This window comes from Miniopterus schreibersii, assembly GCF_964146895.1.
Source record: "Miniopterus schreibersii genome assembly, chromosome: 7".
Taxonomy (NCBI): domain Eukaryota; kingdom Metazoa; phylum Chordata; class Mammalia; order Chiroptera; family Miniopteridae; genus Miniopterus; species Miniopterus schreibersii.
The window spans coordinates 22,784,939-22,809,914 of NC_138108.1; the positions used below are offsets into that span (position 1 = coordinate 22,784,939).

Genomic DNA, 24,976 nt, shown 5'->3' on the forward strand with positions numbered 1-24,976 from the left:
TCGCGCTCGGGCCGATCCTCCCGGCTCGCCAAGCTCGCACGCCCCGAAGCCGGCCCGCGCAGGGGCCGGCCCTCAATGGGGGGTCACGCAGTGTTCTACGCATGTGCCTGGGGGGTTGCCGGTGGGGGCGGTGAGAGGACTGCGCCTGCGCAACAGCCGGCGGCTGTTAGGCGCAGACCCGCCCTGCGGAGGGTGGGTGGATGGGGCTCCCCAGCCGGCGCCCAGGTTCCCAGCACGGCCGGCGACCACGGCGGGCGGGGCGGCCCCTGCTCACAGCCGGGCACCGCGGCGGAGCCCCAACTCCCGGGAAACCACGCGCATCGGAGGGTCGGAGTTTCCTGCAGACGGTAACTTCCAGGAGTGAGGCAAGACCACCGGTCTGCCCGAGGACGGGCCAAGGAGGGCACAGGGCACCGGCCTCTGAACGTGAGTGCCCCCCCCATGGAGCCTCCCCTGCCCGACGGCCAGAGGGCCGGGGCGGGACGACGGGCGGGACAAAGGGCTCCGTGCGCGCCCCGGCTGGAAGGCGGTCACACCTGGGAGCTTACTTGTGAGAGCTTGACAGTTACTTAACTTGTCAGGCCTCATTTTATTAGCTGTTAAATGAATACAGTAATTACTGTCTACTGATAGGGTTGTCTGAAGAGCCAAGGAGATATGCTAAAAGAGCTGAACAGTGCAAAGCACGGAGTAGAGTCAGTAAATGTTGGGGGCTGCCACCGGCATCGTTGGGATTTCATTTATGTGGTTCAAGGGCTAAACTCCAGGAACTTGTTACCCTTGTTTTCAATTCCTGAGGCTCTTTTCTTTTTTCAAATAAATGTCCTAATATCATTTATTTAATTTCTTAAATCTTTTCCCTAATGACTGGAGATGTCACCTTTATACTAAGTTACCATATGTATTTGGGTTTTTTCCCTGGACTTTCTATTCTACTCCACTGGTCTGTTTATCAGTTTTCATATATTATATCAATATAACAACATGTAATATAAACTGTGCCTTGCTTCTTTATGCTTTTACACTTATTCTGTGTAGGCTCCTCTCCCTCTATTTCTTCATGTTTTACTTTTTCAAACCCACCTGAAGCATCGTCACCTCCCTTCCTGACTCTCTCCCCGCCCTCCTTATTTGCCCTGTGTTTCTGGGGTAGTTCATAGGCCTTCGGAATGGGGCTTGGTGCTGGAATCTTACCCCTCGCTCCTCTCTTGCTCCAGGGTTGTGACCATCAGTATTTGTGAAAAAGTGGGCAGACGGCCAGCAGGTATATGAAAAGATGCTCAGCTTTACTAGCTGTTAGGGAAATGCAAATCAAAACTGCAGCAAGCCCCAGCAGGGCGGCTCAGTGGTTGGAGTGTTGTTCCATACACCAAAAGAGGTTGTGGGTTGATTCCCTGTCAGGGCACATACCTAGGTTGTGGGTTTGATCCCTGGTCGGGGCACATGCAGGAAGCTACTGACGGATGTTTCTCTCTGACAGGATGTTTCCCTCTTTCTCTCTCTCTCTCTCTCTCTCTCTCTCTCTCTCTCTCTCTCTCTATCAATAAACATATCCTTATGTGAGGATTTAAAAAAACCCAAAAAACTACAGTGACATACCAGCTCACACCTGGTACGTCTTTTTATGTTTGCCAACTTTTTAAAATGCTTTGCCATGAAATTTTTTAAGGTCAGTTTTCATCTATTTGTAAAGCAGGCTAAATAGTCTACTATTGGGGCGATCCACCTAGCTAGCAAACACAGCACCCTGAAAGCATGAGGGCAGTCATATGAACCCCTCTGAGCATGGAACTCACACTTTCCTTCGGAATATTTGTATACTGCTTAGAGTCAGCTGTATATGCATACTTTCTTATTTGTTAAAGAAAATTGCTAAGTTCTAATATTTTCTCTTGCTACTCTAGGGGGTAATCCCTGGGCCTTGCTGTAAGTGTCCTTATTTCATGAGGACAGGAAACCACAGAGGGTGAGAAGAAGTTGCTGCTCTTAAGCTTGGGCAGGATAAAAGAGGGTTAAAACAATTCTTTTTTAGAGTTAATAATTCCATGTACCTGCAGCTTTCACAGTGCATGGCAAAATCTGACCAAATAAGTTAACTCCTTTTTCCACGTGGAAGATCTGGGCCGGGCAAAGAGAGAGTAAAGACAAAATTCCTTCTTCTCAGAAGTTGATTTTCTTCTAGTGAAACTGTAATTGTTTTCCACCTGTCTGTCTTCAGTACCAGACTGAACTTTTTAAAAATATATCTTTATTGATTTCAGAGAGAGGAAGGGAGGGGAGAGAGAGAGAGAGAAACATCAATGATGAGAGAATCATTGATCGGCCGCCTCCTGCACGCCCCTGACTGGGGATTGAGCCCACAACCCGGGCCTGTGCCCTGACCGGGAATCGCAGCGTGATCTCCTGGTTCACGGGTCGATGCTCAACCACTGAGCCACGCTGGCCGGGCCAGACTGAGCTTCTTGAGGGCAGGAGCACTTCCAAGCTGGAGTTGGCGCAATGCCAGGCATATGGTTATAATGATACTTAATGTAAGGGTAGTGAGGTATCCATTAGGGCTAGGAAGTCGGAATATTCTAGGGGAAGGTGAGCCTGTAGGCTAGTGGTTTTCAAAAAAACTGTGGAATGAAGGAAGTGGGTCAAGAAGGTCACTGGGAAAGAAGTTCAGAACAATGCGAGTGAATGTACTGACTTTTTTATTTTTATTTTATTTTTGTTTAAAATATTACAGAAGTGCCGAGGGACTTCTATTCAGGGTGTGGCCCAAAGTGACAGAGATGATAGGCATTGTAGAATTAACTGAAATAAAAAATTTTTACAGGTTCAGGAGAAATTCTAGGTGGTGTCAGAGACTTTATGAGACTGATTTCTAGAACTTTTGTTCAAGATTCTAATAGAATTTTGGCAAATAATCGTTTTGCTCATGTTGCTGTCATTGAAGAGAGCTTTGCTCAGATGAGGAAGAAAAAGTAAAAAGGTAGTAAAATGAGGGGGGAGGTAGGATTTTTTGCCACTTTGTTAAGGATAAATTGAGCATCAGTATTTTAAAGGTGTTTTTTCCTAATTATTTTGAATTTGTTCATTATTTTTTGTACATTCAAAAAAGTAATAAAAGTACTTTCAAAGTAGACTTCCATAATGTTATCAAAACATTAGAAAGCATGAGGTTCCACATTAAATACATATATAATGTACCACAGTTTGATATTTATGTGACAATGCAGTAATTGTCACTCAATTACCTTAAACTACATATTAAATCATATACATACATATATATATGTGTGTGTGTATATATATACACATATATATGGTGGAGCAAAAGTAGATTTACAGTTCATATAGAAAATAATATAATAATTAATAATATAAGAATAAATTCTGTGTTTTGCATACTCACAACTGTAAACCTACTTTTGCCCTACCCTGTATATAAAACACATTAAACCAGTTAGATGCAACAATAACAAAATGATCCAAAATATATAAAACAAATTTTTCAATACAACTAAGGTATTACATACTTTAAAACAAAAATTTTAACATAACTAAGGATTTATTATATACTTTAAAAATCAAACAGTGATTCTTGAATGACACATCACAACGAAGATTCCTGGGAAGTTAATGTTTGTAAATAAGGTTATGTTAATTCAAGTTTAGCAAGGACTGGGGATAAATATAATTCTTTTAAAGTTAGATTTTTTTAAATTAAATTTATTGAGGTGTCATTGGTTAATAGGATTATATAGGTTTTGTGTACAATTAATTCTATGATACGTCATCTGTATGTTGCATTCTGTGCTCATCACCCAAGGTCAGCTTTTCCACCACCATGTAGTATTTGACCCCCTTATCCTTAGCGTCCTTTCCTCTGATAATCACCATAGTGTTGTCTACGTCTGTGAGTGTGTGTTTGTCTTGTTTGTTCATTTGTTGCTTTCAGTTTTATATCCCACATGTGGGTGAAATCATATGGTTCTTCACTTTTTCTGTCGGACTTACTTCACTTAGCATGGTATTTTCAAGATCCATCCATGTTGTCACAAATGGCAACTTTTAAGTTATATTTTTAATAGGCAGTTTTTCCCTATTCCTCTTGCCTCTCCCTTCCATTCCCCCCTCCTCCTTTTACTTTTAAATCTATATTAAAATGCCTTTTAATTTTTAAAGGCTAATCATTGTGTGTAGTGACTAGAGCCTGTAGAACAAAGTCAAATACCAACCCACAAATACCAGTTAATGAAGTTACTCTGGAGAAAATTACAACAATAAAATCCCCAGACCATCTGTTCATTGCTTCATTCTGGTGTACTAACTATTTCAAAGGATTATATTTCAGTTCCTTCCATGACTGATACCTGAAGGAATATTGGGGTAATTTGCAAGTAGGATCACTGCCCTTTGTTGGATACAGTACCTAGTCTACATCAAATTAAGACTGGAACGTGGTAATGATGGTCTTTTTCAGTTAGCAAGAAGAAATCATTGTTTAGTGCCATGAAGGCCTGGGTGAGGGTGGGGTGGGAGTGGGGGCGATGGGGGGAGAAAGGGGGACACCTGTAATACTTTAAATAATAAAGATAATTTCTTTTTTTAAAAAACCTCATTGTTTATGATACCATGTACTTCTCTCCTTTGTTTCTCTGCTAACTTATTGATAAACTTGTTGAGGGTAGGGACGAGTTTTCTAGTCATGTTAATATCACACTTCCTAATATAGTACCTGATACTAGATACTCATAAAATTGAGTTGAAGTAAACTTTTTGTAATGTTGTTCTTTGCCTTCTAAAGTTTTAATTTATTTACATCGTAGATGCTGAAAAAAAGTTATAGAGAGTCTGAAAGTAAAGAACATAAAGTAAAACCTGAAACAGAAAACTTGGTGCCATTTGGGGATGTGGTATGTGTGACTAATCCTTAATAAGTTCATACAAGTTATTTCTTATTTTACATTAAGACTCGTTAATGTTTATTATTTGGAAATCAAAAGTATGCATAGGAAATGGTATTCTCTGATAACATATCCATCAATTTTTCATTTTTATGAGTTAGAAAAGCATTCTAATGATCACTGAAATTATGGAAAACATCCTGATTAACAGAAAAAAAAAGTTTTCTATATTAGAGATTCCTAAAGTAAAGTTACATAAGAATCAACTGGAATAGTTTTTAAAAACATTGGTTCTTGGGCCCCACCTACTATCTGCTAACTTAGAATTTGAGAACAGGGCCTAGGAATCGGTATTTTTATTGCGCTCTTAAGGTGATGGTATTTATTGTCAGATTTAGGAACCTTTGAGCTATAGTTTGAAAATTGACCCCACGTCTCTCTCTCACCCAAAAAATAATAAACCCCAGGGAAAAGAATCAAACACATGCACCCAGATACACAGGTAGGACTTAATATCTAGACCGAGGAACAGAAAAATCAGTTTTCTCTTTTGGGCGCTACAGGGTATAGGACATGAGGACCTGTGTACATTTAGAACTGTCAAATATTGTGGTATTCCTTTACAGCCACCTTTTTTCTCTGAACACTGTTAAAGTAGTTACAGCTATGAAATAAGAGTTTCTCTTATCCCTCTTCTCTATCTCCTATTAATACTAATACATTTTCTTGATTGAAAAAATATATGATTAATTTACCACCACCTTTTGGGGGGAAATAGTAAGGCTATATTAATGTATACATTTTTGTTTCTACAAAATGACCATGGTGTGCATTTACCTATATAATTATATAACACTTTCTTTCTTATATCATAGAGTGTAAGCCTGAATCTAAATTTAGAAAAGATTCTTTGAAATCGCTTTGGGCTGTAAGCAATTATGCATGTCATTATGTTGATACACTCATTTCTGTAATCCATACCCTTGAATGTGACTTCTGCATCTTTTTAGAACTGGCATTTTGAAAACCATTCTGATCTCACTCACACTTTCTAACTTCATAGTTTGCATTTTCTTTATTTGAATTACATGTTGCTAGATATGAAAAAGCTTCTCTTGAAGGTCCACTGGAGTTTTTGATACTTGGCATGTAATTGATAGCTCCTTCCAATGCATGATTTAGTCACACCATTTCCTCTTTGAAAGTTCTGGGGTTTATTTTGAGATATTTTGCAAGGTCTGTAAATGTGTAAACAATGATAACTACATCACAACCCACTGCTCCTGTTTCTGATAGTCATAGCCTATTTTTAGAAAAAAATGTGAGAAACCTGTATCTTAAAATTAGACACAGAAAGTGCTTTTGTGCCATGGACACCGACAACAGTGTGGTGATGGCCAGAGGAAAGGGGGTGGGGGCGGGAGCTGGGTGGAGGGGCCAAAGGGGGGGAAATGGGTACATCTACAATATCAACAATAAAAATAAAGAAAAAAGAGAAAAAAGTGTTTTTGTGAATAGTCTTCTGGTTGCTTTCCTATTTTAAGCTCATGTTGAGAGTGTTCAGGGGTGAAGATACTGACATGGTCATTGCTTTGGGCTGCAGATGGGTCTCAGATTCTGTGACAACATTTGTTATCTGCAGTCTGTGAATGGTCATTATTATATTTTTGAGTGTTAAACCTCTTTTTTATATTATGTAGATCTATTATGTAAAAGTGTAAAGAGCTATTGAAACACAGGAAGATTAAGGTAGTTGCCCATGGCTTCATGTTGAGATATTGGGCAGGGAGCCAGTGATCTGCATTGTATAGAATAAACAAAATTGTAGGCATACTTTCCTGTTTCATCCTCACGTACAACCCAATTTTAAGAAAGAAAGATTCGTGGCATCACCTGGGGCAAATACCATTTAAAATCCCTCCTTTTGTATTTGAAAACTTAGAATCTTTCTGTTTCCATAATATTTCATACCTATGTTTCATTAAGTAGATCATAGTATTTTCTACTTTAGGATTTCATCATTCAGATACAGTATTCTTTTAATTAAATATTGAATGCTAACATCTTCTCTGTATTGTTCTAAAACCAATGACATTACGTGTAAAAATACTATTGGGCCATTTATTTTGTTTCATAATGTTTAATATAATATTGCTATTGCTTTTGCTCTTTTTTTTTTAATGCCAAACATGGCTAAATATATTTGGCTAATACTGCATATTACTTTTAAATGTGCCTGTATTCATTTTATATTTAATTTTATGGTTAAACACAAGATATAATTTTCTCTAACTTTTAGAAACACTTTGTCTAAGAGAGAATGAGTATTTCACAGCCCTTGGCATATTATAGTTAATGAATGATTCTTAAATGAATAAAGTGGTTTTAGGATACTGGATAAAAAAGCTTATCTCAAGCAAGGCATATTATTATACGCAAGATGCTACATTTTACCACTTCTAACGTAATATGAAATAAAAATGATTCAAATAGTGACGGGTGGATTTAAGTCGGTGATGAACCATTGTTTTGCTTTGTATTGTTCATTTTAGGTTTGTTTTAAACGAATCCTGGCTGTTTTTCTTCTGCATTTGTGCGTTCTGCTGTTTTCCAATCACTAGATATTTCTATTTTTAATGAGAAAGACTAACCAAGTAGAGCTTTAAAAAAACGTATATAGTTTGGTGTAGAGTAAAATAGAAGAAGAGTTAACTTTTAAAAAATTCACTCACTGTATTTTTATTTTGATTGTTATAGGTTGGCTGTGTGGCTATTCATATAAAGAACTGCAGTCATTTTACACCTAAGAGTATCCTTTCTTTTGACTTAAGAACCATGCTGTCACCACGTATCACCGTTTCAGTTATATATTTCTGCATTACTGGACACTCTTAAGACTTAATGGCTTAAAGTAGTAACTATTTTATTATGAATCGCTGTGCATTCACTAGGTAGTACTTCTGCTTTCCGTCACAGCTGAGGCTGCAGCCACCTGGCAGTTCAAAAAAGCTGGAATATCTGCAGTGGCTCACCCCTGTGCCTGGTGCTTTAGTGAGACGCCTGGAAGGCGAGTCTCAGCTGGGATGCCCAAACGGCTGGACCTGGCTCTCTTCCCATGTAGTCCCAGGGCCTTGTCTTTTATTACTTTTTTCTGTATTCATTTTGATTTTAAAAATATGTTACATTAAAATATTATTTAATTGATAATTAAATAATCTTCGTTACTGAAGTTTTTGGTGTCCCCTTAAATTTTGCACCCTGGCTAGTGCCTCTCTGACCCTGTCCAGTTCCCAGCCTAGTCATGTCCATTGCGTGTTAAAGCAGTCACTGGTCCAGGTGAGATTCAAGAGCAGAGGAAAATAAATGTCCCTCTTGGGTGTGGAGAGTGACAAAAGATTTTCAGCCATCTGTAACCCACCTCAATCACCATATAAGTTAAAGGAAAAATATATATCTTCTTGGATATTACTAATTTATTTCTAAGTAATAACTGTGGTCTTAAACACTGTTTAAAGGATTTATTTATCTTGGTATCTTTAAATAAGCTGAATACCTATTATTAGATTTAGCATGGCATAAACCCAGTCTCCTTATGAAAACTTGAGGTTTGTTTTTTGTATAAGTGAATTAGTGAAGAGATTTTTGAAGATAATTAGTTAAATCTTAAACACAAAGTTGTTTTAATGCATGGAGTTTTATGAAAGATAAAAATGCAGGCCAGCATAGATTAAGTGAAGTATATAGTGAAGTGAATCAGAGTAGAATGCTGCTTTAAATTGTGTTGTCTTAAAATTAAAAGAAAATTACTCTCAAATTACATATTTTTTGAATTTCTATATAATTATGCTTAGAAAAAAATTTCAACTATATATTTTAAATGTTTATTCACCCTAAAATATAGAAAAATTTGCAAAGGAATTATAATGAAATATGAGGATAAAAATATGAGAATTGATCTAAGGAAGAATCAACCTTTTTCTACTTATATTGTACCTCACATTGATGGGCAAAAATGCTGTTTTTCATTGTTTCATGTGCTCTATAATTACCTCTTTATTTTATTGAGTCTTAAGCTTTGGTCTGAATTGTTTAATGGATTGATTTTATTATATATTATTGTTTAATTACAATCAAATTTGCTTCCTAAATATCTATGTGTTTTCAGTCTATTTACAGAATTACAATAATTTGTGCATTCGTATCTCTATAAACAACATTGTGAAATATACAAAAATGTGTAGCTTGCTATCCCAAAGCAAACCATATGTCAATAATAAAAAGAAAACTATGATTAAGTTTGATGAAATGAAGTATTTTTCTGTACAGGTAATGTTAAAGTTCTCTTCTAGATACAAGAATGCATTTGATTCAAATATGCTACATTAATTATATCTTTTTGGGGGGATAGGAAAGAAACAAAAGCAGTACCTTTTTTTAAAACAGAAAGAAATAGCTTACTGTAAAACACACAATCTTGGTGGTCTTTCCCCCTGAGATCTTATTGTCTGGTTTATCACACATGCATTTTTCTCTGTCTTGCTCTTCCCTCTCATCTGCCATCTCTCACCCCGTCTTAGTCAGTTTGGGCTGCTATAACAAATTACTATAGACTGGGTGGCTTGAACAACAGATGTTTATTTCTCACCTTTCTGGAGAATGGGAAGTTCAAGATCAAGGTGTTGGCACGCCCATTGTCTGGTGAGAGCCTCCTTCCTGGTTTTCCTTGGCCATCTTCTCAATGTTATAGTGATATAGCAGAGAGCAAAGCGATATCATCTGTTTTGTGTCTCTTCTTATAAGGCCACTAATCCAATTCATGAGGGCTCTACCCAAATGACCTAATTACCTCCCAAACACCCCACCTAAAATACCATCACCTTGGGGATTTAGGATTCAATGTATGAATTTTGAGGGGACACAACAGTCAGTTCATAGAACACCATTTTTTTCTCTCATCTCCCCCTTTTCCTCTTTCCTGTATTCTTATATAAAATCTCTGCAATTATTTTTGTGTTGATAATCTCTTCAGGCTTTATAATAATCCCCCAAAATATATATACTCTCACTAGCATCAACAAAATGAAAACACAGCCTACAAAATGGGGAAAAATATTTGCAAATCATATAACTGATGAGAGGTTAATATCCAAATATATAAATATATAAGCTCATACAATTTAACAGAAAAAAACAATCCAATTAAAAAATAAGCAGAGGATTTAAATACACATTTATCCAGAGAAGACATCCAAATGGCCCACAGGCACATGAAAAGGTGCCATCAGTAATCATCAGGGGAATGCAAATCAAAACCACAGTGAGATACCACCTCACACCTATTAAAATGGTTGTGATCTGAACGAAATGGCAAGTGTTGGCAAAGATGTGGAGAAAAGGGAACCTTTGTGCACTATTGGTAAGAATGTAAATTGGTGCAGCCACTATGGAAAACAGTATGGAGGTTCCTCAAAAAATTAAAAATAGAATTATCATATGATCCAGTAATTCTACTTGTAGGTATTTATTTAAAGAAAACAAAATCACTATCTTGAAAAGATATCTGCACCACCAGCATGTTCATTGCAGCATTATTTACAAGAGCCAATATATTGAATAAAACCTAAGTATCCATCCAAGGATGAATAGATTAAAAAGTCTTATTTTTTAATTGGATTGTTTTTGTCTGTTAAATTGTATGAGTTTATATATTTATATATTTGGATATTAACCTATCAAATATATGATTTGCAAATATTTTTTCCCATTTTATAGGAAAATATTAATGAAATATTATTTAGTTGTAAAAAAGAAGGAAATCCTGCCATTTTAAACAACATGGATAGACCTTGAGGGCATTATGTTAAGTGAAATAAGTTAGACAGAGGAAGGCAAATACTGTATGACCTCACATAAATGTGGAATCTAAAAAAACAACAAAAAACCCAAACCTAACTCATGTATACAAAGAATGGATTGGTGGTTGCCACTGGTAGAGTTTTAGGGGTGGGCAAAATGGGTGAAGGTGCTCAAAAGGTACAAGCTTACAGTTATAAATGTGTTCTGGGTATCTAATGTACGGCATGGTGACAATAGTTATACTGCATTGTATATTTGAAAGTTGCTAAAGAGTAGATCTTAAAAGTTCTCATCACAAGAAAAAATTTGTAACTGTGTGGTGATAGATGTTAACTAAACTTACTGTGATAATCATTTTGTAATACATACAGATATCAAATCATGTTGTACACCTAAAAGTAATACAAAGTAATGTCAGTTATATTTCACTTAAAATTTTTTAAAAAGAAACTTAGAATTTTGGAGTGGGAGGCATGAGATTTTTTTTCTATTTAGCAAAAGTGTATGGAATTTATTTATTTATTTATTTATTTATTTATTTATTTATTTATTTATTGTTAATCCTTACCTGAGGATATTTTTTCCATTGATTTTTAGAGAGAGTGGAAGGGGGAGAGAGAAAGAGAGAGAGAAACATTGATGTGAGAGAGACACATTGATGACATAAGGTGACATAATAATAGTATTGTATTACAGATTTCAAAGTTCCAAGTTGAGACAGCGGTGTACATTTTATCAAAAAGTTAAAGAAAAAAGACTGAAAAGGGGGTTGATTTCTTTTGGTATTGGCTGTTTGGATTACCTAGATTATTTGGATTGGATACTAGATACTGGATTACTTTTAATATTAATTCAATAGTGTTGAGGCTAAACTTCTGTGTAGAGTTAAAAGAGAATGTAGGCATGGGTGTTTCAAAAAGACTATAATTGACATTAGGCATAAACAAGATCCTGATTTTCGTTGACATTAGGGTATATGTGACTGAGATTGCAAAGTTATAAGGCTAATAACATGCAAACTAATCATTAGATATGCACATAATATATTTATGGATATATTCAGAAATTATAACAAATTCAGACTAAAAGTTTAATGCTTCTTTTCATATGTATTTTGTATCAAGGTTCCCAAACGCCAAGATGATGTGCGGAATAATATTTACTTGGATCTAGTACAATATGACAACAAAGAAAACGATACTCTCGTGTTAGGGCATGTTCAGTTACACCTTTATGAAATAATCCAGGTATGTGTCAAAATCATTTTTTAATTTTGGTATCACATTGTCCACTTGGTGTTTATTGTTAAGATTTACCTGTACCCTATGGATTCCTTTTGTTTATTATTTGCCTTCAAACTCATGTGTCCAGGAAACAATATCTCACTCTGGCTGTTAAAAAAAAAGATTTGGTTTATAACAGCATAATGTTATTGAAAATTTATTTTCTGGAAGGGCAGTGATACAACCTGAAAAATTAAGCACGTTTTATTACACTTTCTGAAATGTTTTAATATAAGACTCAAACGACAAACTCTTTGTCTTAGTTGGCAACATAAATTTCAGCTTTTATCCTTAGCTGGGCCGCTTGCTGTCTGCCCTGTGCATGTGTCAGGGGTCAGCCAAAGTTTTGGGCAGAGTTTATACACAGATTCTGTGAGCCTTCCTTTCTTGCTTTCTCCTTCCTAAGAGTGTTCCCTTCCCCATTACAAATTTTGAATGAAGAAAAATCCATGAATCCTTGTTGATGAGAAAGAGAGAGAGAGAGGGAGGGAGGGAGGGAGAGGGAGAAGAAAAGGGAAGCTTTTTATTTTTAAATGGAAGAATGCCAGTTCATACATGTAGAAGGAGTGATAGAATTACAAATTCATGAGTTTTACCACTTTTTATAGTGAAAATGATTCAGTCAAGAGTTAGCAATGGTATGAAAAGCGTTAGGTAAAAGGTGCTTGGGGAATAAGATATTTGCATGGTGCCGCAGAGCCCACAGATTATTACGAAGGGGAAGTGTGCCTGTCCGGTAGAGAGAGGAGATGGTTACCACCTTAACCAACAGCTTGACTCAGCGTAAGTAACTGTGGACAACTTAGCACCTGAGGTGGTGCAATATGACGGACACAACCTATGAATTATTCTCATGGAAAATGTTTAACCCAAGCCTAACCAAGCTGAGTCTAGACCTAGCTGACCTAACTTTCAGGGGATAGGGAAAAGTTAAATAATGCCATGATGGCGTGATAAGGCAGATACACAATGGGAGACTCATCAGCTTTGCTTCTTTAAAAAGTTAAGGTCATTTTAAAAAATGGAGCAGCTGTTCTAGATGAAAAGAAATACAACTTTGATTGAATACAAGTTTGAAAAAGTTACAAAAGACATTCTTGTGAAAATTTGGAAATTTTGAATATATACTGAATATTAGATAAAATTATAAAATTATTGTTCATTTTCTAAAGTATGGTACTAATATTGTGATTATGTAGAAGGATATCCTAATTTTTGCAGTATGCAAGGTGAGTGAAGTGACATGATGGCTGCAACTTATAAATGGTGCAGTAAACATATATATGTACCCACAGAGAAAGCAAACAGGGCAAAATGTCAAAACGGTTTTAACACTTGTGAAATTAAACAAATGTTTGAACTTGTTTTACCTAGGTGAAGGGTATATTGCTACTTATTATTGTAGTATTTTAACTGATCTATGTGTTTCACTAAGTGAGAGTTAGTGACTGGAGTGTCTGAAAGAGGAAAATTGTTTATATCTGCATGGAAGCAGTGGAAGGGAGTGTGGAGGATGTTACTCTACCTCCTGACCGTGAGGTATGTGGGCCTTCACTTGAGTTCACAAGGGAAACAGCGTTCTTAGTGGCCAGCCAGGTCTCAGGTAAAGTAAAGGGGGATGTTTGGTGGATCAGTTAAAGATGTGAGGTTGTTTGTTAATCATGGAATGGGGAATTCACGAGCTGCAGTGGGAAATGGTGGGAAGAAAGGGGACCGTCGATGTTGGAATAGGTAGGAGAGCTGATAGCACAGCAGAGATGATCAGAGATGGTGACCAAGGACACCAAAGCTTTACCTGGTTTAAAAGATCCCAAAAGTCCCCGAAAGATGAGAGATGCCCCCTAGTTCTGTCAGGAGTCAGCTTATCATGTAGGTTTATGTTTAAGTAATCCTTCAATAACAAACTATAGAAATGATCCCTGAAAGTACGGTAGGCAGTTCCTCTAAGACTTCCAAAAAGAGGAACTATAACTAGCAGGAACATTTTTGTCTAAAACGTAAATATAAGTATTAATACTTATTTTTGGTACAACCTAGAATTTTGATTCCAAATATTCATTTTATTTGTATTTTAGCTACTAAATTAATATGTGCGTTAAAAATCATTACCTGATTTTTTTAAATTTATGAAATGGTTTAGATTCTATGCATGAGTGATCTATATTTAATAATTTTATTATTTATTACTTTTTTCTAGAAAGGGTGCTTTACTGAAGAATTTCAAATGTTGAATGAAGAAAACACAGTAAGAGCTTTACTGAAACTTCCAAAGTTTTGTGCCCACACTTAACACTTCATATAACTTTACTTTGATATTGTTTGTAGCCTCTGATTTTATTCTTTGGTTACCCTGCTAGACACTGTTTGAATTAATGGAAATATATTAAATACAAACTGCAATATTTACTCACAAAATCTTCATCTCTACCATTTTTTTAAAATGCTCCATCTTACTGCTAAATGGTGAACTGGACAATTAGAAATCATTGGGTAAGAGAGTAAAATGCCTCTAGCTGCTGCTTTGACTGCATAGCTCAGAATCCTCACTTGCTGAGGAAATAGTATCTTTCTCCTTGAGTTTCTGAAGAGTTGTTTATAGTTCTTATTTGAATTTCTTTTTAAGGACTTAAAAAGTTATTATCTTGATTAATTGATCTTCTGTTCAGAGAGGCTTCTGCTGCCAATGGCCAAAACAGGGACAAGGAACATAAAAAATAGACTGATGGACATTTGAGGTCCTAATCTCTGACACCCTCCTTCATTTCACATATAAGCGAACTGGGTTCAGAGTCTAAATCTCAAAGTATTATCTGAAAATGGAAGTGGAAGTGGGAGAAGTGTGAGTAAATACTTTAAAATATATATACACACACATATATGTATCTCAGCATAATCCTATTAACAATTATAAATTGATATTCACCACATCTTAGTCATATAACATTCCTTAATTTTAACACAAAAGTTTTTAAAATTTCAGTAACTCCATAGATTCTTCTATAGAAGTTCCTTGTGTAAGTGTGGTTTTCTTATTTGTTTGTTTGGGTTTTTTGTTTGTTTTTTTGTTGTTGTTTATAAATCAGGAGATTCACGCTTTGGTTTTCTAACGTAAATTTGTGAAGTAAAAATATCACTTGCTATCACTTTATTAAAATATCTCATCAAACTGTAAAATAAATTTGCCACATGTTTAGTTTATCTGCAGCATGGAGGTGGAATTTATGTTTTCCTATGGAAACTTTGGTTATGGATTTTCACATCAGGTTAGTTCCCCTTTTAAAAAGTATTCTACTGCAGCTCTTCAGTCACACCATCCCCTTCTGAGCCTCAATCCTTTCCAGTTTGATAATAAATAGTTTTAGAAGAATGCTGTTTCTTCCAGCCTAAAGAAAAATGAAATTTTGCTATTATTTGCTTATCTCTTTTAAAATAATGATCTTTTATTCAAAATATCTTTATTATAAAACTTTCTTGTGTGTGTGTGTGTGTGTGTGTGTTCACATACTTATGTAATTGAAAACAAAATTGTTCAAGTATTCAAGGAGTGTGGATTTTTATATCTAAAAATACTTATTAAATATAGAGTCATTGATGTTACTCAGATAATACTCGTGCTCTGATCACATATGCTCCTTTTCCTATGTTTATTTCAATGTCTGGTGTTACTTGTATCTTCCTTGATTCATCAAGAAAGATGAATAGAAGATATTCATGCCCAAAGAAGATAGGTTCCTACCTTTGGCTTGCCCCTTTAATTCACTGCATGTATCCATGTTGTAGTGAAAGTTGTGTCCATTAGCTTATGTCCTTTCACTGTGCCCACAGGTTAGATTCTCTAGAGTAGAAATTATTGTCTAAAACATTGAATTTTTCAAGGAATTGTTCTAGAAAAGTTGTACAATCATATATCCTCATCAGATGTTTCAAATAATTCTTGCTATCCCTGGGCATTATCTCAACTTTGGGGCATTTATAAGTCCAGTCCCATTAGTGCTGTGTTTATATAGGGAAGTGACCCATATGCTTTGCATATAATCTTTCATTTTTAGATTTTGCTAATTTTATAGTCTTGTTTGTTTTTTCATTATGAATTGAAAGTGGTTTCAGTCTTATTAAAAAAATCTGTCATGTTAACTGATAAATCTATAAGATGTATTTTTAAATATTTGCGTATGGTAGATCATAATTTTTAATGCATTTTGAGTCAGAAGTAAGTAATATAGAGATGAAAGCCAGGAGCACGAAAGCTTTTTCTTTTCTATTTCTCTGCTTCGATTTTTTTCCTTCTGCCTGTTATCTTTCTTTCTTATAATGAATTAGGTCTCATAGGGGCCCCTAATTGTTTAGTCTTTTTTGTGACAGTCAGTTTATCAACTTCAGACATAGGTTTTGTGTTTGAATATAAGTATAGCATGTAACAATCCCATTCTTAGGTAGAAATATCATTTTCAAATAAAACTGGGCAACTGTTTTATGTAGATGGATTCTACTAAAAACAAGGAACAAAGGTATTGTATGGAAGAGAGTGGGAAATAGGATAAAATTTCAACTTGACTTTCTGTCTATGAACTTTTCAGTAATATAGTCTCCTGCTTACCTGTCATGATAATGTCAGAGAGAGTACTGCGTTGGGTGCAGATAAAGCTGCATTCAAATCCTGGCGCTCGTGCCTGCTGGGTAACCTGGAACAAATTACTAATCTTCAGTATTATCTGTGAAATAGGCAGAGTTATCTACCTCATAGGATTATTGAGAGGATTAAATAATATTAAAGATATAAAATTCTTGGCAGATGTTTAGTACTCAATAAATGTTAGTTCTTTCTCTTTTAATTTCTTTTCTCCTTATATGTATTGTTTAAGGCCTATTTAGTAGTCCTGGAGCATAGTAGTATTAGGGTGAACTGTAACTGCCACTAACCAGTGTTAAAATATACTTACCATTTCTTCAGTTAAAACCTCTCCAGAAAATTGTTGAACCATCCATGTTTATGAATACTGCACCGCCTCCAGAAAGAACAGACCCTGCGACGTAAGTGTTTGAAGTCTGATTAACACTGTCAGATTGTGTAGCTTTTCAAACATTTAATCTGTTCGATGGAGCATTTTGGTTGTGTTAGGACCTGGCCAGAACAGGTTAGTCTCCAAAGTAAAGAGAGCAGTGAATTATTTTGCCTAAAAAGGAGGGAGGAAATTTGAATTTCTGGGTATAGCCCTGAAGAGAGCTGTGAAGAGATCTGGTGATAAGAAAAATAAAGGAGGTGGGTGCCAGCTTCATGGCTGAAGGAAGGAAAGGATGGGTAACCTGATGACGAAAGTTGGCCAGTGAGATATTCCTTTTGTAGAAAAAAGTGAGGGACTTTAAAAATATATGTATGTCTTTATTGATTTCAGAGAGAGGAAGCTGAGAGGGGGAGAGATAGAGAGGAGCATCAGTGATGAGAGAGCCATTGATCGGCTGCCTCCTGCACGCCCCCTACTGGGGATCGAGCCCGCAGCCCAGGCATGTGCCCTGACCTGGAATTGAACCCCCATCTCCTGGATCCTAGGTTGATTCTCAACCTCTGAACCATGCCAGTGGGGCAGAAGGGAGACTCTTTTAAGATCAAGGTGTCCAATAGTTTTTAGTTTTCTGCTCTGCTGTACATTAGTGTTTACCCAATTTCCACACACTCCAGTTGCTACTTCCAAATCCAGCAAAAATCTATGGTCAAAAAACATCATTAGCAAACCAAAAGTAACTTAAAATATAATGTGCCAACCAGTCTTGAAATTTCAACAGTAAAAATAGATCAAAGAAAAATAAGCACCCGAGAGACATATTTTAATCTATAGTGCTAAGAATAAGAAATGGAAAATATCTGAAATGGAATTAGGGAATTAGGTATAGGATAGGAAATTATATTCTGAAGTGTTTATTGTCCTTTAGCTCACCAACACTGGGAATTATTATTAAAAATAAGTTTTGTCCATTTGATACTGGCGATGTGTTGAAACAGTAAAGTGGGATGTTTTTCTTATGTTTATTGATTGTTATTTCCTTATCCATTCATTCATTGATTCAGTAAACATTTGCTGAATGTCTGCTATCCCCCCAAGGCATTGCAAATACAAAGATATGTGAGGCCTGGTCTCTGCCCACAAGTAGCTAATGGCTTAATGCAAAGGTAACATGTAACAAAAATGACTGTAGTATGAATGGGATAAGAAGTTACACCCCCGGAGACCTTCACTGTCCTCTACCCACAGGAGCTCTTCACTGGACAAGTTTGGAGATGTTGCAGATGTAGAGCCATTGTAGAATTTTAAGTGTGAGAAATATCATGATCAACTTACATTTTATAACGGTTGTATCAATAGGATTGAATGTGGACAGAAAGGGTTCAGGGTTGGAGGTCAAGGACTGGAGGAAACTGTGGTTATTTAGTGAACATGAGAGAGAATGCCAGTCTGAGCTAAGGCAGTGCCTTAGTGGTGTGACAGTTAATTTTATGTGTCAACTTAACTGAGCCATGTGGCGCCCAGATGGATATTTGGTCAAAAATTCTAGGTTTGTCTGTGAGGGTGTTTTTGGATGAGATTAACATTTAAATCAGTAGACTGAGTAAAGTAGATTGTCCTCCCTTATGCTGGTGGGCTTCATCCATTCAGTTGAAGACCTGGATAGAACAAAAAATCTGACCCTCCCCTGAGTAAGAGAATCCTTCTTCCTCACTGCCTTTGAGCTGGAACGTTGGATTTTTCCTGCCTTCAGATGCAAATGGAAACATCTACCGGTGCTGGATCTCCAGCCGGCAGACACAATGAGCTCCCGAGCCTCCAGCCCGCCAACTCATCCTGCAGACCTTGTGAATTGTTAGCCTCCATAATTGTGATAACGGTGGAAGAAACATAAAGTTGCATCACACAAAATCTATTGATTTGGGCCCACTAAGCAGAGACTTATGTTGTAGCTTGGGGCGTTAGAAAGAACTCTGATAGTTTGGCTGGTTGATTGCTCACACATGGACCAAAAGATGGCCCACTGTGGGTGAATGGGAAATGCCAGACCTGCCTTAGTTTAGTGCAGAGAAAGGGACTTACACAACTTACCACACTGGCCCATTGCAGTGATGACATTATGCTGTTTGGATCAAGTGAACAAAAACTAGACTTTTTTTTTTTTAGTTTCAGGTGTACAGAATAGTGATTAGACAATTATATAATTAACAAAATTACCCCCTGCCAATTCTAGTACCCTCCTGGCACCACATGTAGCTCTAGGCTTATGGGTAAGACATTTGCACGCCAGGGTGGGAAGTAAGTCTGCCAAAATTCATGAGCCGCTTACTCCAGGGAAATTTTAGGAATCTGGTGGTATGGGGCTTGTAAAAATATTCCTGCTAAGGTGAAGGGGAAGTTGTATCTGGCCCCTCATAAACCGAAAAAGAGGTACAGCATGTAGTGGACCTCTGGACTTTGAGGCAACATATTTCTCATTTGGGTGTGCTACTCTCGCCCATTTACCCAGTGATCTGAGAAAATATATACGGAGTGTCCCCCCAAAATGTCTCCACACTTAACAGCTGATAGCTCAATTGATGTTTCTCTTCAGATTTAACCATCGGAATTAATAATTCAAAGTGTGTAGACATTTTTGGGGGGACACCCTATATATCACAAAACCTTTATTTTCTTCCCTCTGATCATCTTGTCATTTAACATAAGATATATTATGGACTTTATATCATAATATTTAAGTATTGTTAACCTTGCACCGTAATATTTAAGTTTCAGAATATCGAGGAGAAGGGACTTTGCGCTCCTCTTCTGGGGAAGGGGCTGGCGAGTGTTTGGTTGTGTGCAGGATGATTGTAGCATGTTAAGAGGAATTTGTGACAATGTTATTGTTTTCAGCTGGTGATTTAAGGAAATGTTTATGGGTGCCAGGTTGACAAAGGGTGGACTTGTGATAGTTAATTTTGTGTGTCAACTTGACTGCTTCATGAGATAGAGATTTGTAATCTGGAGATTGGGAGAGAGGTCTGGGCTCAAACACTTTCTACTTCTCTTTAGAACTTTAGGTCCTTCTTGCCCGTTTTTACTGCCCAGGATTTTAGTAGTAAGAGTTCTCAGGAGAGCAGTTTTCTCAGGATTCCTGACTTTTGTCTTTCTTAGCTCTATCCTCTGATGGTCCAAGGTGGATAGGTGAGCTTACAGTATAAAACAGAGAATGATTCTAAAGTGATAGCTACCACTGGTTTTAGAAGTGTACTTTTGTATAATTTCAATATTTAACTTTATTACCATTTTGCAGAAATATTATTATACCACAGTCAATAGAATATCCAGCATTCTTATCCCCAGACCTGAATGTTACTGTTGGGATACCAGCTTCAGTAACCCAGTCCAGCCAGCCCTCTGTAGTGCGACTTGAAAAACTTCAGCAGCAACCTCGGGAAAGGTAAAAAAACAAAAAAATTTTAAATCTTATTTATGTGCTATTTGTATATTAATTTTTTCCTTTGAGACATGGGCTTGCTGTTAGTCCGGAAACCTTCATTGTGGTTATATTTCACAGGGTTAGAGGTTATTCCTGAGTTTTACTTATCATATGTAGGTGTTTGTTTTTTAAAAAAAAAATCAGTGCTATGGCAAAAAAAAGAAGTGAAAACTCATTTATAAGGTAGTGTAACAGAGGTAAACTGAGGTAAGCTCAAAATTGTCAAAAAGATTAGTTTATTCAGGAATAACAGAGGAATTGCAATTCAGGACATGCAAATTGTAGAGAGCTATAAGCAAGTATATTGTGAGTTTGGGATAGACTGTATTTATGGGCAGGAACTGTAAAGAGGGGAAAGTTCAGTAAGAGTCTGTTAAAATAAAAAACAAATGGAGACCAGATTTGAAAATTCCCTGCGCTGACAAAACCAGTCTGCCAGTCATACAAACAAAGTTTAATCCAGCTTATTTTTCATGACCATCTTGACTTGGATAATTTCTTGTACATGACCTGGAAACTATAAACAAAACTTCCCAAGGTTGATTTGAGGCAACCCCTGATTAATTCCCTATCACTTAAGAAAATTCCAATATCATCAGCTTTGTGTAAACTAGAAACTTGTGGGAAATCAGTTTTTCAGCGCTTACGTTTTATCTGTCTGAGTTCACATGCGTGAGATTTTTCCATTTTATACCCTCCAGTTCCATCTTAGATTGAAATTCTCTGATAGCTCCATTTTCTGGATCTCCTGTAAATCTGTTTCTATTGTTAGCTTTTTTCTCATGGTTTTCAGCCAAATCTTACATTATCTTATGCCTAGTAGTTTTTGTTGATTGCCGAACGTATTTGAAAATTTATAGAACCAATTTGAGACCCTTGGGCGTATATACTCCCGGAGAAGACATCCTGCAACCAGCTGGACCAGGGCCATTAGCAATCTTAGATTAGCTTAATGCACTGGAGATCAAGATTGAAATGAATGGAATGATTTGGGCTCCAGATCCTGTGAGGATTAGTCTTTTTCTGGTTTACTCTTATCCTAGCATCAGGACCGAGACTAGTGTGAGGCAGCTAGGGCACGATATTTAAGGAGGCACTTAGTCCTGGTGTACAGCTCTTTAGGGTCCCTACTTAGCCCCTAGGTGTTTACCGTGGCTCCTCATCCTCGGCAGGGTCTGAACTCTGGTTTTTGTTCCCCCATCCTTGTTTATCTCTATCAAAGCTCGGCTTGGCTTCTAAACTTTTGGCCACTTGAAGGAAAAATGGCACAAAACAATAGGCTTAAAGTGTCTGGACTTTTCTTTCTGGAATCTTGGATCTGCACATCCTTTCTACCTTTATAACTGGCTGCTGCTTTAACAATATTTAAAAATATTTTGTACAGATTTTTGAAAAATTTATCTTTATTGTTGAAAGTATCACAGATGCGCCCTTTTGTCTAGCTTTTTCAGTTGTGCAGTGAGATGGTTTATTTGAAATAACCTATTCTGTCATTACCAGAAACAGCTCCTGAACATTTAAAAAATAATTGTGTGTATGTGTTTATAATTTTTACTCAGACCCAAAAGTTAATTCATAAACATTGAGCCGAATGACTAAGGAACCTCTTTTTCCTAAGTCTGATGCATATATTCACATATTTGTGAATTTCCAGTTTTCTCTTAGAATTGATTTCTAGTTTTATACCATTGTGGTCAGAAAAGATGCTTCAGATGATTTCAATCTTCTTAAATTTATGAAGTTTTTTTGTGTGTGGCTAGCATGATCTATCTTGGAGAATGTTCCAAATGTGCTTGAGAAGAATATGTATTCTACTACTATTGGATGGAATGTTCTGTAAATATTAAGTTAACCTGATGTAATGTATAGTTTAGGTTCAATGTTTCCTTAAACAATATATTGTTGGTTTGCCTCTTTAAACATTTTTAAAAATGTATCATACTGTATGCATTCTTCTGTTTATCTACTATATATATTCTTCTTGTTTTTTAAATCTATAACACTCTGTGTTTTCTTTCTATAGGCTGGAAAAAATGAAAAAAGAATATAGAGATCTGCCTACGTGGGAAGAAAAAGCTACATATTTAGAAAAAGTTCTTGGTCCCAAATTGAAATATAGTGAACATAAGGTAATTACATTCTCCCATATACAGCTTTTAATACTTTTTATTTTAAAAGAGTATGATAATTAAAAGTGATGATCAGGTATTGTTTATGTTCTTGATATAGAAAATGTTATTCATGGTTCACGTACCCTGCTATTTTGATAATGTGACATTCAGTAAATATTGATTGATAATTTATAAGGTTTAGTATTTTAACAGCTTTGTTGAGATATAATTTGTATAGCATATAATTCACCCATTTAAAGTGTACAATTCAGTGGCCCTTAGTTTTGTGCTTCCATTGTTACAATCAATTTTAGAACATTCTTATTACCCCCAAAGAAACCCCACACCTCTTAGTCTATACCCTTCAAATCCCCATGTTCCCTAGCCCTACTTTCTGTCTCTATAGATGTGCTTTTTCTAGACATTTCATATAAATGAAAACATACAATATATGGTCCTTTATGACTTGCTTCTTTGACTTAGCATAGTGTTGTCAAGGTTCATCCTTGTTGTAGCATATATCAATACTTTATTTCTTATATTGCCAAATAATATTCCATTGTACAGATATACAACGTTTTATTTATCCATTCATCAGCTGACAGGCACTGGGTTGTTTTCACTTTGTAGCCACAGTATTATGAATTGCTGCTATGGACATTTGTGTGCAGGTTTTTATGTGACCGTATGTTTTTAATTTGGGAGGGGAGTATATACCTGGGAGTGGAATTACTGGATCACATAGTAATTCCCTGCTTATCTTTTTCAGGAATTACCAAACTCTTTTCCAAGCAGTTGCACAATTTTACGTTCAACCAGCAATGTATGAGGGTTCCACATCTTCTCCAATACTTATTTTCCTTTTTTTAAAAATGTAGCCATCGTAGCGGGTTTGAAGTGGTATCTCATTGTGGTTTTGATGTGAATTTCTCTAATGACCAATGATGTGAGCATCTTTTCATGTGCTTACTGGTCATTTGTATGTCTTCTTTGGATAAATGTTTATTCATATCTTTTGCTGATTTTCTAATTGGGTTATTTGTATTTTTATTGATGAGTTGTAAAAGTTCTTTACACCTTTAGACCCTTATCAGATATATAAGTAAGGTTTAATATTTAGAAATGCAACCTAACCTCTGCATTTTTACCTGGCAATAAAGGATTCATAGGGGTTTCAGTAGATAGATAAACAAATGAAAAGGAATGGTAGTTACAACATATTGATATACCGTATTTATAATTTAGTACCTCTGCTATCACTGGGCAGAGTTCTGCTGCTACAGAATAAATTGATTAGCATTACCAAACTGAATTGGTATTTTAGGGAGGTTTTGGGGGGTTATTCAGGAAAGGGACTATGGACTTTGGGTTCTTACTGAAAGATCAGTATTTTATAAGAGCCAGTGATCACTCTACCTTATAATTCTTCTTGGAATTATGTAAACATCAACATCACTTTTCAACTCACAGGCCATAATGTATTTTAATATAAAGGTCATTTGTTTCCTGGGGGTATCCCCAAAGTTACAGTATGTCATTTACCTTGACATCTTTTTCTCTCGTACATTTGTCATTAAATACCCTTATCAATTCTTGGGTGTCCTCTCCCTGGAACTTCAACTTTTAGCCAGTATTTCCCTCTCTTTAAAATAGTGCTATTTTTTGTTTGCTTTCCTCACAAACCCATATTCTTCTTGACTTCTGTAAATTTTTAAAAAATGTATTAAAAGTTATGAAGGCAAAGAAAAATGTTTTAGCTCTTTAAACATTTGTCCAACATTTATTTATTCCCTCCCTCCCTCCCTCCCTCCCTCCCTCCCTCCCTCCCTCCCTCCCTCCCTCCCTCCCTTCCTTCCTTCCATCTTTTCTTTCTTTTTTGCTTCTAGGGAAATAATATCTATGAGGCAGCTGAAAGCCAGTTTGAAAATCCTGAAGACGCTGTAACATCAGGTTAAGAAAAAACTAGTTTACTTTTTTGTTTATTATTCAGATAATTAAAACCAGGGTGATTCTATCACAAATGCAAAATTAGTAACTTGCTTTAAGTGGATATCATATTTCAAAAGGGAAAAAATGTGTATTTCATTCTAGTTTTGGTACATAGTATTTATTTTATAACACTCTAAAGAAAAGACTTAGACTTAATTCAGTTATTTTAATGTTCCTTTCCTCCTTTAAGGACAAGAAAAAAGTTAAATTTTAACTATGATCTATGAAAAGGTATTTTAAACATTGTCAACTATAGGGCTATTGGTCTCTTTTATGTAGAGGGGTGTGTGTGTGTGTGTGTGTGTGTGTGTGTGTGTGTGTGTGTAAGAGAAAGGGGGGAGGAAAAAGGGGGAAAAGGAAA

The 24,976-nt window shown here is 36.3% G+C and overlaps 1 protein-coding gene across 4 annotated transcripts in view; it reads left to right on the plus strand.

Moving 5' to 3' along the window:
• The first annotated feature begins 161 nt into the window (after positions 1 to 161).
• C2CD6 (C2 calcium dependent domain containing 6) overlaps positions 162 to 24,976 on the plus strand; it is a 60,771-nt gene continuing 35,956 nt past the window's right edge. Inside the window, exons 1-11 of one of the 4 annotated variants that reach the window (XM_081142255.1) lie at positions 339 to 426; positions 4,818 to 4,904; positions 7,653 to 7,704; positions 9,061 to 9,221; positions 11,876 to 11,998; positions 14,232 to 14,279; positions 15,229 to 15,297; positions 16,986 to 17,065; positions 20,330 to 20,476; positions 22,539 to 22,644; positions 24,513 to 24,576. In XM_081142255.1, the coding sequence (XP_080998381.1) occupies positions 4,818 to 4,904; positions 7,653 to 7,704; positions 9,061 to 9,221; positions 11,876 to 11,998; positions 14,232 to 14,279; positions 15,229 to 15,297; positions 16,986 to 17,065; positions 20,330 to 20,476; positions 22,539 to 22,644; positions 24,513 to 24,576 (937 nt within the window). In that variant the 5' untranslated portion in view covers positions 339 to 426. Of the gene's footprint in view, positions 427 to 4,817; positions 4,905 to 7,652; positions 7,705 to 9,060; positions 9,222 to 11,875; positions 11,999 to 14,231; positions 14,280 to 15,228; positions 15,298 to 16,985; positions 17,066 to 20,329; positions 20,477 to 22,538; positions 22,645 to 24,512; positions 24,577 to 24,976 lie in introns of those variants that run through there. The other 3 variants (XM_081142256.1, XM_081142257.1, XM_081142258.1) reach the window with 3 other exon arrangements.